The sequence below is a fragment of the Phaethon aethereus genome (genome assembly GCF_964289735.1).
Source record: "Phaethon aethereus genome assembly, chromosome: W".
Taxonomy (NCBI): Eukaryota; Metazoa; Chordata; class Aves; order Phaethontiformes; family Phaethontidae; genus Phaethon; species Phaethon aethereus.
In genome coordinates, this window is record NC_138581.1 from 6,674,065 (window position 1) to 6,691,167 (window position 17,103).

Consider the following 17,103-nt stretch of genomic DNA (forward strand, 5'->3'; position numbering starts at 1 on the left):
CCAATGCAATAAAGGGATAAAATCATTCATTTGCATATCTGTATATATATGTTTACACATGCTTATGTATATACACAGTCTTGGCAGTTCCAAGTTTCTAAAGACAGAGAGCTGGTATCATGAAACCTTTTCTATATTGCTTTAAAGAGCTACACATGCACAGAACTGAGATGAAAGGAAGGGCTCTTTACTGTATGTTTTGTACAGCACCCAGCACCATACAGGTCTTAACTAGTGTCTAAAATCTAGCATGAACCACCAGGAATTTTGGAAAAAGAAAAAAAAAAAAAAAGGAGGAAGGAAATGTATCTTCCCCATTTCATCAACATTGTCACAGAAAAGAAGAAGAAAAATAAAAACCTGAATGCTGAAGGAAATTATCTTTGTGCACTATATAAAGACATATAAATTGTGTAAAAGTTTTTTATATACCCTTGGGACATCTGAAAAACTAAAGGGAAGAAACCCTGAATCAATCATTGTTATATTTCCATGTGCTCCATAAATTCTGTATTTTTCAACAAAGGATGTCTTGGATTGAATTCAAAAGATAAAAATAAAAAGTTTCAAAAATTATTGACAATAATTGAAGTGTCAACAGAACTTATATGCTTACCATATCCCAGACACAGGAGCAGGTTACAATAGTCTAACATCCCAGTTAAACATATTTAACTGTAAATTTGTTTAAGGATCTTGCTTATTTCAGTCATGTCTGGAAGCTCATATGCCTGGAATGTGGTCTAAAATCAAATGTAATTACTTTCAATGGATGCATATTTTGAGCAAGGCTAGATTTTGGACAGAGAAAGGGAAGTTGCCTTCCTATTTTAATTTTTATAAAATCTGAGGAGCTTCACTGGCGTCACTGTGAAGTAAGAATGTGCTTTAAAGTGGGCCAAGACATACTAGCTTCCAAGTGGCCCATCGAGGAGCAGGATCACGCCAGACTATGCCTGCATCTGGATTTTGTTATTTGGAAGAGCAGCAACACCTGTTTCCCATTTATGCTGCAGAATTAGCAGTTGGGCTCCAAACTTGGCTGCTATGATTCCTTCTGAATCCAGGAGGAGTCAGATGCCAGGTGCTGGCTTGTGCAGCTCTGTTGCACCAGGATTTAGCTTGGGTTATTATATGCCGCATCAGTTCTAGTTACAGGCATCCCTGCTTTCTTGTTCTGTTCCCCCTCACTGGTCCTGCCTGCCAGGCCCCCCCCCATCCCCCCATGTTCTCAGTCCAGACTGGGAGACAGATGTCTAAACCTGGTAAAATCTAGGAGTATCTAGAGAGATCCAGCTCTTTCCTAGACCTAGGAAGGTCAAGAGGATTTCCGAAGTGGGAGCTGAGTGTTTTTGTGGGGGTGGATGGTGGGAAGAAGCAGGGAGGAGAGACAGGGAGAAGGCACATCAGGAGGTTTCATGATTCAAATCCAGTAAGTGTATCACATCAGTCATAGGTGAAATGCGTGCCTTGCAGTTGGAGCCAAGGTGTCTGGACCATCTGAGTTGGCATCTCCTTCATGTTGTTGTAGCCTGTCCGACTGATAGATAAATAAGCAATTAAATAAATCTTACCCCAGCAAAATAGACACACCCGTGTTTTACACAAGGGGCACTGAATCACAGACATTAGCATTTCACTGTCTGTGTCCGATGGAGGGTGGGAGCTCATATCCTGCAGCAGGGCAGTTAAAATAATCGATGAGTGCGTGTTCAATCCCCAGAAAGAGGATGGGGGAGAGGGAGGGGGGGAGAGAGAGAGAGGAAGGGAGGGTGTGGTGATTGGGGAGGGGGGATGGGAGGTGGGAAAGGTGCTGATTTCAGCCCTGTAGCGTCAGGATTGCGTCAATTTGGGTTTCAACGACGTCTTCAGTCTCGGAGCGGAGCTACTCAGAAAAGCCAAAACAGGAAGGGGGTTGCAAATCAGTGTGCAAAGGGGAGGACCGAAGCTTTCCCTCCCCCCTCTCCTCCAGCCCCCTCACAGCCTCCTCCTCCACCTTCCCCACTGCTCGTGTCTCTGGGTTTGGGGTTTTTTTGTTGTTTTCTTTTTCTTTTTTTTTTTTTTAACCACGTTGGAAGAGACGGTTGCTCGGGCGCTGTGAGAGCCGGGAGACAGCAGGGCAGCGCGTTCGGCGCCCCGGGCAGGTCGCTCGGCACCCGGGGAGGCGGCTCCTCCCGCACCGCGGACAGCGGCTCCAGCACCGCGGACAGCGGCTCCAGCACCGCGGACAGCGCGCGCCGCCAACATGGCTCCGATCGCGGCCAGCCACCAGCAGTTCGGTAAGCGCGTCCCGGCCCCAAACTCCCCGCCAGCGGGTCTGGGGGCTGCTCCCCTCCCCGGGAGAAGCCCACACAGGCAGCGCCTGCTGAGCCACCCTGCGCCTGCCAGCACGCAGCTTGCTGGGAGGAACCTGATTTCTCCCAGGTCTCTTCGATCTCAGAAGTTGCGTGAATTTGCTTTCTTTCCCTTCTCTCTCTTTTCCTTCCTCCCTACCCTTTCCCCCCGCTAAAGCAGTGGGAAAGATGAAGAGGTTTGTGTAGATCTGTTTTTGGACAAGAGCGGCTTGGGGTTGTTGTCTCTGTCTTGGTTAAAGTAGTGTGGCTTCAGAGTTAAATGATGTAAATTCATCCTGTTCCACAGAGGAAATCTTGGTTCAAGCCATTCTTGGAATAACTGTCATTCCTTTTTTCTTGTTGAGGAGAAAGACTTGTCAACGGTTAGTTAAACTGAAAAGTAGTCTTGTAAAGGACATTGCTAGGAAGATGAAAATACAGGATCCCAGTGTTTTTAGCTGAACAGCTGCATCTTAATCAATCTGCATTCATTGAGAATAGTAATGATAACAATGAACTTTTCAATTTTGTCATTTGTATGCACTGGTTGTAAGGTGATTAACTGATATCCAAAGTTTCAGAGACAGTCATATATGTACACTAATAAAATAGATACATAAATAGCTTTACTTAGAAATGCAGTAAGAAATGTTTCTGAACTCTGCTTTACAAATATTGACTCTAGCCAATATATTTGCTCCAGCAGTGGTTTAATTCAAGGATTATTCCATTGACTTAAGTGAAGTGACTCCAGATTTATATCACGTAACTGAAATAATAACTTCTCCCAGAATCAATAGGTGATGTTTCCTATCAAAATACTGCCTTGAATGTTAACCAATTGATTTACATTATGACAAGAGCAAGAAATTCAGGTCGCAACACAATTAGTTGTAAATATAAAAACATTTTAGTTACCATTTCATCTTCTTTCCTACCCCACCCATCTGATGTTTCTAACCATACCTGTGACATCATGCTTGTCTAATTACTTATTTAAGAAATATAATTAATGTTTTAAACACCAAATTTATTCTATCACTGCTTTCAGTGGCTGTAGAATTAAAACACAGCATAATATCCATTACTATAAAAGTCTGTCATCTCATGAAAAAGTAGTGTAAATGTGCAAATTATTCTTAAAAGCTTTTAAAGTATTCTGATTAGTTTTCAGTTACTTGCTTTTTACTTTTATATCATGTAAATTTAAATTTCTGCAGCCCAGGGAATTCCTGAAACTCAGAGTCATGTGCTTAACTTAGAAAAAATACTTTTTCATTATATATATAATTTTCAGTCATTTCATTAAGTTCTTACAATTAAGTATGTAGACTGATACAGCTTGTAGGGAAAGGGAAAGTGACACGAATATTGTCAGAAGAAACTAATAGCCAGGCCTGATCCTTTCTGTGCTGGAACATTATGTCCTACTTTGCTCTCATATTATTGTTGTGGATTTTTTTGACTCATCCCACTAAAAAGCAAAGGTATAGTGGCAGCACATCTATCTGCCCAGCTTTTACCTGGATGAAGCTGATTTAATAATACATAGAGGGGGATAGTTTTGCTTTTCTCATGCAGACGATCTGCTAATGATTTGCGAGAGAACCAGAACTGTTACACAATTGCCTTTATGCATAAACAATGCCATTCCATTAATATTCTGCTGGTCTTCCAGTGTTGCAGGGAATAAAGATTAAGCTCTGATTGTTACATTGTGGGAGGTTTAAATGCACTTAGTAATGTTACTTATGGGCAAAATTGGATTTCCAATTAGTTGTGCTCATTTGCCCCTTCGATGCATGCTTTGAAGGACTAATGATACTCTGTATGTAACTAATGTATCCGCATGACAATTGAGGTTGTAACACTTGCTCAGTTTTCTCTTTATTCAGTTTAAGACTTATATTAAGATATAAGAGAATTATGTATTAATCTTTTTCTTATATACTCCTAAAAAGTAGTGACCCTTCCTGTAAACTCCCCATAGCTTTAATTCATAGTGTTGTAAATGCAAAGCTTAGTTGTTATCAGAGATACACTTAATAGTTTTTTCAGCTTTGGACTCACATGTGACTGGCCAATGTCACATCCATCTGGAAAAGACATTTAGTATATAATTATTCTAAATTTTCTTGATAGACTTCCTCCTGCAAAGTATTGAAAATCCCATTGAAACTGTTGAGTGTTATAACCTCCAATTAAGCTCAGTTCTTTCAAGAGATACCTCCAGGCAATTATGGGATCAGACCATAAAAAATGAGTTAATTGAGTGCACAGAGTATTCAAGGAAACATTGTGGAAAGCAGATGATGTATCTATAAGTAATGCATATTTCAGGATCTGTTTTGTCTAACCAAAAAAGCTCCATAAACTCAAAGCTGAAACATTTTGAGAGCTGATATTGTTCACAGACATATAAACTCAGAAACTACACACAGAGGAATGAGATAGTCGAGCAATTATTAATGGTTATTACTATTAGGATGGGGATAGTATTTTCCTCCCAAACACTCTGTGTATGGAAAAATACTAACACAACGAGTGTGCCTTAGTGGGGGACTACACATTCATGCCTGCAGGTGGCGAGCAATATGTACAATGCAAAGCACTTTCAGTCTGTCGATCCTGCTGCTATTACCTTCTCATATCAGTTTGTTTTACTAAATTATTACTTTATTAAATATCACACAGAGTCCAAGACATTGCTGCTTATGTGCTTGTTGCTATTTATTTGATTTGCAGATGAAATTCCTACAGTGGTTGGGATCTTTAGTGCATTTGGCCTTGTCTTCTCTGTCTCCCTTTTTGCTTGGATCTGCTGTCAACGTAAATCTTCCAAATCCAATAAGACCCCTCCATATAAGTTTGTCCATGTTCTGAAGGGGGTTGATATTTACCCTGAGAATCTCAACAGTAAGAAGAAGTTTGGAGCAGATGATAAAAGTGAAGCAAAGAACAAATCAGTGATGCCAAAGAATTCTCTCCATCTTGACCTGGAGAAGAGAGATCTAAATGGCAACTTCCCCAAAGCAACCCCTAAAATCGAGAGCTCTCCAGATCTTGAAAATTTGTCTCCCAAGCATTTTTCAGAAAGGAAGAAAGATTCAGTATCCCCTGATAGTTTAAAATCCATCACTTCCCTATCATCTGAAGATAAACAAGACAAGCTAGGAACTCTCTTTTTCTCCTTAGAGTACAACTTTGAGAAAAAGGCATTTGTAGTGAACATCAAAGAAGCACGTGGGCTGCCAGCAATGGATGAACAGTCAATGACTTCTGATCCCTACATCAAAATGACAATCCTGCCTGAGAAAAAGCACAAGGTGAAAACCAGAGTGCTGAGAAAAACCTTAGATCCAGCTTTCGATGAGACCTTCACGTTTTATGGGATCCCCTATAGCCAAATTCAAGACTTAACACTTCACTTTATGATCTTGAGCTTTGACAGGTTTTCCAGAGATGATGTCATTGGAGAAGTCCTCATTCCCCTCGCAGGAATTGAACTGTCAGAAGGAAGGCTGCTAATGGACAGAGAGATCATCAAAAGAAATGTTAGGGTAACATATTTTTTATTTAAAATGTAAAAGTGTTGTGCTAGTGTTAGCTCTGATTCTTGTGTAATGCTGCTACCATCTTGGAAAGAAAAGAGAGCAAGTTCATGATACAAGTCATTGAGATGCTTTCATAATGGCAGTATGAGGAAGCAATTACACAAATGTAATAAAAGAACATTACAGTGAGCATGCTGCAAGAAATTGCTAGTCTCCTAAAATCTACTTGCTTATTCAGGTTTGAGTGGACTCATTTACATTAGATCAACCACCCTCAATCCACATTAATTTGCTTTAAAAAGAAAGAATACCAAGTTTTATACATATTCCTCTTCTTTTCCCTCCCCTTTTCTGTTTGAAATCATGCTTTCTTAAAGCTTTTTGAAGTCAATGTAAATCTTTCACTTCAACTACATGGGTTTTATAGCAGATTCTTAAAGAATGTAGGTAGTCTTTAGTTAAGGAATTGGAACTTGTGGGAGACCATAGTGTTGATACAGTAGTATGTTCTTGCACTTCAGTGCTGTTAACTACCTTCTCGCTCAAGAATTGTGACAGAGGCTACAGTTCTACTAAGGATAGTAAGGCACGAGGGAGAAGCCAAAGCCTTACTGAAGTCAATGGCAAAACACACTGACTTCACTGGGCTAAAGATATTTCATACCATTTTGTTGCATTTCAGAATGTAAAGATCGTTTACAACCATCACAGCTGAATCAGAGAAATGCACATGCATCACACAAACGCCTCTTAATCTCTACTAAGGAAGTGGAATGTGTATTGACTTTCAATTTGATTGTTTTCAAGGAGCAAGCATGCTGCCAAATCAAATAAATGTCTACCAGACAACATACCTATAACTAATACTGTTATTTTACAATTCTATTGCTGTATTACAACAACTATTACTATGTCACTGATATTTTGTTGATAAGTTATTGGGGTTTGGGGTATATAGGGTATTATTTTTGCTTGCTTCCCTTGCCTCCCTCCTTTCTGTGAAATATTTAAACTACTCCTGCAAATTCAAATCTAATAATCAGAGAAAGTCTTTGATCTCATCTTTATTTCATGTATATTATACTACTTTAGAAAGTGTCAGGGATGAGGTTTCATTAACTGTTTGAATCCTTCCTGTTTGAAAACATTATAGTGAAGATTGTTCTATTTACCTTTATTCAATTTTAATTCTTTTTCAATGTATTTTTACAGAATTTTATTTTGCTTAAGATCTTTTTCTTTCACTGAGATTTTTTTCTCAGGGTGTAAGATTTCATCTCTAATCTCTGAAGGTAATGATGTCATGTCAACCTATGTTTTCTTTTTTTTTTTTTAAGCTTAATAACCAACCATAATAAGAATTCTGTAACTACAGTACAGAGAAATTACATTTGCTATGTAAAGCAGCATAACTCTGTAAGTTGTATCCTTTTACACCATTTCAGAACATAGAGTTATGTGACGTTTTATAAATCTTCTTAATTCTGGTTTAAAGCTTGGTCGATATAATTGCATATACATTGTCATTTCTTTTTTTCTTTCATTTCCTCAGAAATCTTCAGGGCGTGGAGAATTACTGATCTCTCTCTGTTATCAGTCTACAACAAACACGCTCACTGTGGTTGTTTTAAAAGCCAGGCATCTACCTAAATCTGATGTGTCAGGATTATCAGGTAATGGTTTTACTAATGATATGCCCTAAGAATATAAAACAAACAGAAAGAAGACAGCTGAAATGTGGCATTTCAAAGACTAAAAATAGCCCATAAATATAGAAATGGTGTCTCTATTGTTTTTAGCCTATTACTTTTATTCATATCTAGGTCGAAGATTTATTTTCCAGGGTATTTATTTTACAAATTTCTTCTTCAATCATATGTTAAAAAAACATGACGTCAGAACCCATCTGCCATAAGTATGGGATGTTGTTTGCAGATACTAAAAGCTTTTATTTATGACAAAAAATCAGTTTATTTACGGAAGATCAGTATTGAGTGAGATCATCATATGGTTTATTTCAGCTTAGCACTGAGAAAAGCAACAGTTACATCTGTGCTGAATTTGTCCCACTGAGCCCTAACGTTCATTTGGCAAGGTGAAAAGGTGAAATATGCCAGTGCTGGAAGCAGGCTGTAACGTAACACCCATGCTTTACCACGAGCTGTACTTGGGGTGCACTAAGAAGGGATCACAGAATCACAGAATCACTAAGGTTGGAAAGGACCTTCAAGATCATCAAGTCCAGCCATTAACCCAACGTCACCATGTCCCCTAAACCATGTCCTGAAGCGCCACATCCACACGTTTTTTGAACACTTCCAGGGATGGCGACTCCACCACCTCCCTGGGCAGCCTATTCCAATGCCTGACCACCCTCTCAGTGAAGAAATTTTTCCTAATATCCAATCTAAACATCCCCTGGCGCAACTTGAGGCCATTTCCTCTCGTCCTATCACTAGTTACTTGGGAGAAGAGACCAACACCCTTGTTGTCACAACCACCTTTCAGGTAGTTGTAGAGAGCGATAAGGTGTCCTCTCAGCCTCCTCTTCTCTACACTGAACCACCCCAGTTCCCTCAGCTGCTCCTCATCAGACTTGTGCTCCAGACCCCTCACCAGCTTCGTTGCCCTTCTCTGGACATGCTCCAGCACCTCAACATCCTTCTTGTAGTGAGGGGCCCAACACTGAACACAGGATTCGAGGTGCAGCCTCACCAGGGCCGAGTACAGGGGCACAATCACTTCCCTACTCCTGCTGGCCACACTATTCCTGATACAGGCCAGGACGCTGTTGGCCTTCTTGGCCACCTGGGCACACTGCTGGCTCATGTTCAGCTGGCTGTCAACCAGCACCCCCAGGTCCCTTTCTGCCAGGCAGCTCTCCAGCCACTCCTCCCCAAGCCTGTAGCGTTGCATGGGGTTGTTGTGGCCGAAGTGCAGGACCCGGAATGATTTTTGCACTCTCTTCTCCTGGTCGTCTTGTGCCATTTCGCGTTCAGTGGGACGTCCTTTGAAGCCAATACTAGAATTGCACTTAGATGCACATTAATGCTAGATAACAGAATAAAATTTAAAGTACAATATACTAAGGATAAGACAACCACACAAGAAGAACAGTATGCAACAAAGTAACTATACAAACAGTAGCACATCTGCTGTTGATTGTGTACAGGACTGATACTCTTTCATTCCACAGGGTTTTTTTGAAAGAAGCAGAAGAGGAAGTAGCTTTGGGAACAACTGAATCATAATTACTACAGCAAATAATACAGTCTTTCTACTTCTCATACCAAGAAATACCGCAATTTACCTAGAAAGTTAACCCATCCTGAATCCAATACAACAAAGCTACAGATAACTCTCATTTACATGGTGGAGTTCCATTGAAATCCTTCTTTTTATCTCAATTTTATTCACATATCATGAGGTGAAAGGATATAATTGGAGCCTGACAGTTTACTCCCCTATAAGAGAGTATACATACTTTTAATAATCAGCCCCAAAATCAGAGCAGATAGTGAAGGTTTCATGAAGACAGCATGGCAGCTACCTGATCTCAACAGACCACATCTGGCTGAAGTTCACCCAGGTGAACTTGAATAACTTGAAAACACAAGCCCCCGTAGTCTCAGCAGTCACCTAGACCATATAACACATTCAAATTACACATTTTTTTACTACATCTCTTATAAGTAAGGCTGTAAATTCTGTTTGCTCTTTCGGCTTCCCTCAGTACAACCTTGCTAATTGTAACAGGAATACAGTATTTCTAAGATACACAGGCAGCCATACGACACCTGGACACCCAGTTTATTCAGAGAGTTCTTCATTATTTGCTGTCCACCAGCAAGGCCAGGTTCATTTGATATTTGGGTGTCAGCAACACACTGCACTGATGATAGGCTTCATTTCCTCTGTGACTTTCCCCAACGTAAACCTTGGACAAAGAGGAGGGTGAAATAGTGTTTCTATGGGGTCAGCTCAAATGTGTAACTCAGTCTCCTTAGGAAGATGGGAACTTTTTGTCTCAGAAGCTGTTCCATTCACACAACCTACTTGGTTTCCTTGATCATTGGTGTTGAGGTCTCCTAACAGACCCAATAAAATCCAGAGCAACATTCTAGCCTTAACTAGTAGATGGCCAGAAACAACAGTCGGAAAATGTCCTTTAAATAGAAATGAACAACAACAACGTGAATCCACTGATAGATATTGATCCTGATATTTTTAATGCTTTTGTGGCATATATTAATTCCAAAGCCAATGAACATTTTTATTACATTAAACACTATTTTTAAAGTGTTTATTTATGGTGATAGAGTATGAAAGTGAAAATGTATTCTATCATTCCTTATTTCTGTTAAACTTTTGTCAGTTCAAGGAAACAAGAAAGCTTTTCATCAGCCAACCATTTCAGTCTGATGATCTTGGCATAACATTTCTATATAAATTTCAGTTTTAATTTTACTTTTTAAGAAAACTATTCAACTATTCTTGATGTTTATTAGCTGATTGTTGACATAGACTATCTTCTCTGACTGTGTTCAGTAGAAAGGTTTTGTACTGCATCTTTGCACTATGAGAATTTGGAAACAGGCTCGTATTTGCACTGAAATAAATGCCAATGTACTTGAAAGGGATGATTTTTGAAACGTTCTCTAGAATTCCTCTGAAGGAAGAAATATAACCATCGTTGAAGGAATCTTGCAACAGTTGATTAATTATGAGGCATGCAAACACTCAAAGTTGGTTGACAGCTAAAAATATGGATATTTTCCCTTCCCTCCTTCAATAGTAGTACAGCACAGACATAAAGTTAAGTACATATCCTAACAACAAACATACCCTTACATTTAAATTTTAGTGTTCAATTTGTTCAATAAAAATTGGTGGGAGCAATTTAATCAAGCTAATTGAACCACAACAGAAATCAATCATACCCATTCATCCATTCTCTCAGCACGAGCTTATTCCCTCCTTTCTGAGAGAAATTTCTCTCCTTTCTTCTCCTTTGCATGAGTCTTATTAACGCTAATGATTATCCCCTACTGGTAGAATGTGTGAAAAGCAGATTTCTGTTACACATAAATATGTAATGATACATATTTGTCAGGATCCATTAGAATTTTATGTACTTTCAGGCGACCTTTGCATGTAGCAGAGATGTTATTAGGATTAATGGACTACAAGGTAGGGTTTATCTCATGAAGGAGACACCTGTATTTGATCAGATGAATCACACCCTAAACTTCACTATCTTGATTACATCTTTGGTGACCATAAAGTGGGCGTAAAGGGACTAATTCAGATGTAAACACAAAAATTGGATGAGATTAATCATCTTTAATAACTCCAAACATCTCCTCATTGTGATATACTTCAGTTGGCAACTTACGGAATTTACCATAAACTAGATCAAGGAATTCCTAAACAACACTGTTCAACAGCTGATCTGTGCTCTTTCTTTTCTTTGCAGACCCTTATGTCAAAGTGAACCTGTACCATGCTAAGAAGAGAATTTCTAAAAAGAAAACCCATGTGAAGAAATGCACCCCCAATGCAGTGTTCAATGAATTGTTTGTCTTTGACATTCCTTGTGAGGGCCTTGATGATATCAGCATTGAATTTTTGGTTTTAGATTCAGATAGGGGGTCAAGGAATGAGGTCATTGGCCGGTTAATCTTGGGTTCTTCAGCAGAAGGAACAGGTGGAGAGCACTGGAAAGAAATTTGTGAATATCCTAGGAGACAAATTGCCAAATGGCATATGTTGTGTGATGGTTAGCAGCTTAGAGAGGGGTTGGAACTTGAAAAACTATATATATTTCCATAGGCAAGGAGCATTTTTCTTTCTTTGCTATGTATAATTACAGGCTTGTAACTACAAGAATTTTTTTGGGGGGTAGGGGGATAAAACCAGGATTGAATTATCAGAACAGAAGGTAACTAAATTTTCACAGTAAATAAAGGAATTTCTGTTTCATTAGACTTTAACACAATTGGGTCAGATTCATATTCTTATGGCATTTAAATAGCCTGAAACTTCTGAAGTGGTATAAACTTCAATAAGAACAGACTATGTCTGATGAGAAAGTCACTGGAAACCTTACTAGTATTGTTATACAGAAGAAGAAAACCTGATGAAAAGATATCACTAGATCTAAAAAAACCCACCTGTGGCTTATTGGGGAACGGGCTGAGTCTGTAAAAGCCATAGGGAATGAGGGTGAGTAGGAGGGGAATTCCTTCTGCTCCTCTGTAAAAAAACCCTTCTTTTATGAAAATTCAATCATTATTTCTAAGATTTGGTTACTTATACTTCAATCATCCCAAAGACTGAAGAGATTTTCAGCAATTTGCTTTACATATCACATCATGTGCAACTAGTTGTTTTATGTGTGGAAATACTGTATAATTATTTACACTTGGATTTTTTAATATGTATATATATGACTTGTTTTATTACAGTGACTGAAAATAGATACATTCTACAAATCGTTGAGCAAGTTAACATATATTGTTTTGTTAAAAGGGCTCCTTTACGGGTGACTGCACATGTTACGGTGTAGCTAGAATTTGGGGTTAGATATGGCTTGCATTTTTTTCCTCTAGCAAGGATTACAATTTAAGCATTTCAAGCCATAGGAAAGCATTTTTATTGAGATGAGATAACATACAGGATATTTACAGTCAATGACCTTTGACCAATTAAATTTGAAGCCATTCGGTAATAGTTAAAGAAAAGTTGTTTCTTCTTTTGTTTCATTAAAAAAACAAACAAAATAGTGAGACAAAGAACAAAAGCTTATTCTGCTGTTTAACTTCCTGAGCTGTGACTAATGCCATTACAGTCAGCAAGGCTACTCCCAACTTAGGAAGTTTAATGCATTTTTAAACTTTTGCAGGATAGGAAACCAAGCTCACATTATAATTTATCCAATATTCTGTTAGAGAAACTACTTGAAAAGTGCATTTCACTTAGATTATATGCATTAATGTCCATTACTTATTGTACTGAAAATTGGTGGTAAGGGAAAGTAACACCCTGATTTCATGTTAGTGTGACATATGTATGTTTAAAATTAAACTGTGCCAGGCTGGGGAAGTATCAAGTATAACATAAACAAGTATATAAATAAAGCATTTAGACCTGTGAAATTCGCTCTTGGTCACACCAGACAGATTTTTAGGCTGTCAGAACTATAGCACAACTCTAAGAAGGTTATTTCCTGAAGTTTGTACACTGATTTCTGATACAGAATTGTTTGCAAATACTACTCCTACATCATTTTCAATTACAATATATATAAAGAAGAATATAATGATGTTAGTTGTTGACGTAAGGATTTAAAAAGTGGAAAACCGTTTTCAGTATTTTTGCATACGTATTTTGTCACGTGTAAACCCACTGAAGTGAATGAGACTATTTGGGAATTACGGTATTGCTCGATGTGAGTAAAGGTAATGGAACGGGCATGCCAGGTAAAAACCCATACACTGGATGTCAAATTACTTTCATTAAGCAACAGATCCAGGTCCTATTCAAAACTGTTGGAGATTTGTTGCCGACTTTTCCTGTTCTCATATGGCCAAATTATGTTTGCAGTAAAGGACACTTAAATATGAAATATGCAAGTAGACAAATAGCACTGGAAGAGTTCCACTGAGGCTCTTCCAGGTTTTGTGTTGGTATTTTCTCCAGTTTTTGAGAATGTGTTTGATATAACAGTGTTTATAAATTTCTGTAAAAATACATTTCAAAATAACATAAACATGCTTTTTATGATAACGCTCAATGTAAAAAAAACCCTGCGTATTCTATGTATAAAGGAGAGGAATCTTTTTTGCTTGTTTCCTTAGAAAGCTGATTAACTGCTTAAGGGCTGGAGTTTTCCAGCCACATTCAAGCAGAACTAATCCAAAGCCACCAAGTAAAAGGAAAGATGCCCATGGGCTTCAGTGGGGTTTGAACTGCAATCACAGAGCAAAACTCTTCTTGTGAGTCAACCCAGCAATGTCAGTGGGACCATGGATAAGGGGAGACACTGTTTGATCTAATGGAGATGGGGAGAGTTTAAGCCGGTACCACACAACCAGACTTGTTACAATTTCTAGTAAGGAAAGAACTTTATACTGAAAGTGATTGCATGGAAGAGTGGGACAGCTTGTAATCAAAAAAATTTGAGGTTTTGTACATTAGCCCATAAGTAGTACATTATCTCTAAAAATCAGATGACAGGAGTCATCTGGCTCCAATGCACACAAATTCTGACATTAGGAGAAAAAAAATCCACCCTTTTGAATTAATGATGGGCTGTGACCATCTCTCATTTTGCATCCAACAAGTCGTCATCAATTTTTTTTTTTTAAGTTTCTAGAGCAGCTTGAGGGTTAATATTTCTACCAGCTAAATGACAGTTGTTGGTGGGGGCAGGGGGTAGGAATGGGAAAGGGAAGCAAAGGCATTTTTATTAAATCTAAAAATAAACTGTAAATAGAACTTTGCTTTTCATTTAAAGCAATGTTTATCTTGGAAATTTGAGTAAAGACGACTTGTAACACATCTGTAAACCAGACAAGGCAGGAGCGAACGTAGACCTGTACTGGGATGAGAAATTCTGCTGTTTTATAAAGTATTCAATTCTCATTGTGAATATCTTGAACTCTGTTAAGGATACTGTACTGTATTAAACATGTAAAAAAATGATGTTTGTCTAAGTAGCTTACAAAAATAATAACTCCTTGAATGGGAGACTATCCATGTCTGGAGATCTGTCGTAACTAAATACCTGATTCGTTATGGTGTTGTAACTTAATAGAAGCTATTTGAGAGGAAGCATGGTGTATGAGATTTTGTAAATTATTTGTGCTGGTTCTGTATGTTGTGCCATGTGTGTAAGACAAGAATAAACTGCTGCTTTCGTTCATCCCGTCCCAAAACAATTATCCCACCCATGTATCTTTTCCAGAGATTTCTGCTGTTGTTGGTATTCACGGTCTACTCTCTCATGCTTCTATCAAAAAACATTTGCCTTGCAAAGTCTTCCTGTTCTCACAGAGGTGGATTAGACTTGTTCTGCCAAATACTACCTGGGCATATCACAAGTTCTTTATTTGTAGCTTCTTGCTGCATATTTACATTTGTCTTGAATTGTACTGTACACTCAGGCTAGAACATGAGACATGGCCCATGATAGAAAATCTCAGCCCTACATAGGCCTTACAGGGACTGATATACATATATAAACACAAATGAATTCTAACATATTAGGTGGAAGAAGTAAAATACAAGTCACATTACTATTGGAATCCTGGTGACGTTCCATTCATTTTCGAGAAGCAAAAAATATCCCTTGGAAAATCACACTGTACCACCTTTACTTCCTTTGCTGTAAGGAAACCATGTTAGGCGCCAGTTTGTCAAGTGAGTCTGGAAGCTGAGGTAGAGAAAGTATCTCTTTAAATGCTATATATGAATACAAACTTCATTGCTGTGGTCTCTAAGCTATTAGAATATTTTACCAGCACAGAACCTAAAGCTAAGGAAAGGAAGAAGGCAGCTGGAGGTGGGATACACACGGCTGTTTGATGATTCCCATTGTCAGTCTACCACCGATTACCTTGTCACAGAAATCAATGTTAAGATCCACTAGGCAAATGCAAGAAATGGAACATCTTCTGTGGGTATCAGCTGGTATATTCTCCCTGGCAAATCTCCTGTCGGCACGAGGCAGGTATCAAGTGTGAGACTGCTCTTTTCCACGCTATGCAGCCACTTCTTTTGTCTCCCTGACATTGTACGGTTCTCCTCAAACAATGGTGCTTCACATGGGTCACATTTCAGAGCTTCTTCAGGACAGAGATCAAGAATGTCTTTAGGTTTTCAAACTAGAGTTCAGCTGAGCCTCAGGGGAAGGCTCAAAGCTACTGTGCTGATTGCCATTTGTATCTCAAATTGCTGCAACACACAAGTCCTTCTCAAGAGAGCCCTTACAGATGTCCTCCTCTTTGCAGGAGATGTGATTCCTGAGGTGTAACACTATTGTGTAAGCCCCTTGTATTTATAGAGCATCATGGATAACAACATGCTGCACGCACAGTAATAATACATAACGTGAACAACAATTCTTTTCCTCAAACAAGATTCAAATATACTCCATGTAAGCTGCAACCTTCTTATCTGTGTTGTCTGCTTCATGAGGTCTCAGGAAGCTGCTGAACAACTCATGGCACTCTTACAGCTGCTATAACTGGCACTGGCACTTATTTGCTTTGCTCTGCTGATGATTCCTGAGCAATTACCTTAATTTAAAAAGTTTTACCCAGTTGTCACAGACTATTCCATAGCATCTCTTACCTGCCATCACTAAACAGCTCTTGTAACATAAATACCAGTATCAGCACAGGCTGGGGATGAAGGGATGGAGAGCAGCCCTGCTGAGAGGGACTTGGGGGTCCTGGGAGACAAAAAGCTGGACAGGAGCCAGCTCCCAGCCCAGAAGCCAACCATGTCCTGGGCTGCTCCCAAAGCCGCGTGGCCAGCAGGAAGAGGGGGGGGATTCTGCCCCTCTGCCCCGCTCTGGGGAGACCCCCCTGCAGGGCTGCGTCCAGCTCTGGAGCCCTCGGCACAGGAGAGACATGGACCTGCTGGAGCGGGGCCAGAGGAGGCCCCAGCAACGCTCCGAGGGCTGGAACCCCTCTGCTGGGAGGACAGGCTGGGAGAGCTGGGGGGGCTCAGCCTGGAGCAGAGAAGGCTCCGGGGAGACCTTCCTGCAGCTGCCAGGGCTGAGAGGGGCTGAGGAGAAAGATGGGGACAGGCTTTTTAGCAGGGCCTGTCGCGACAGGACAAGGGGTGATGGCTTTAAACTAAAAGAGGGCAGATTTTGACTAGACAGGAGGAAGAAATTTTATGAGGAGAGTGGTGAACCCCTGTCCCAGGTTGCCCAGAGAGGTGGTCGATGCCCCACCCCTGGGAACATCCCAGGTCAGGCTGAACGGGGCTCTGAGCAACCTGCTCTGGTTGCAGATGTCCCTGCTCACTGCAGGGGGGTTGGACTAGATGGCCTTGAAATGTCCCTTCCAACCCAAACTATTCTATGATTCTATGACTCTGGGTCTGGAGGCTTTGAGGCAGCTTTGGAGCACTGATTACATTGCAGCGTAGCAGAACCCTCTCGTTCATAAGAAAGAATCAAAGTCTATCAGAAGAGAAATGGG

The 17,103-nt window shown here is 39.7% G+C and overlaps 1 protein-coding gene across 1 annotated transcript; it reads left to right on the plus strand.

Moving 5' to 3' along the window:
* Nucleotides 1–1,716: 1,716 nt before the first annotated feature.
* On the plus strand, nucleotides 1,717–11,671 carry LOC309415037 (synaptotagmin-4-like; the record flags this gene model as incomplete). Its single annotated transcript, XM_082012428.1, has 4 exons — nucleotides 1,717–2,279; nucleotides 5,079–5,893; nucleotides 7,440–7,560; nucleotides 11,364–11,671. Exons 1-4 carry the CDS (start codon nucleotides 2,246–2,248, stop codon nucleotides 11,669–11,671), a joined length of 1,278 nt encoding a protein of 425 aa, XP_081868554.1. The 5' UTR covers nucleotides 1,717–2,245.
* Between the last annotated feature and the right edge of the window lie 5,432 nt (nucleotides 11,672–17,103).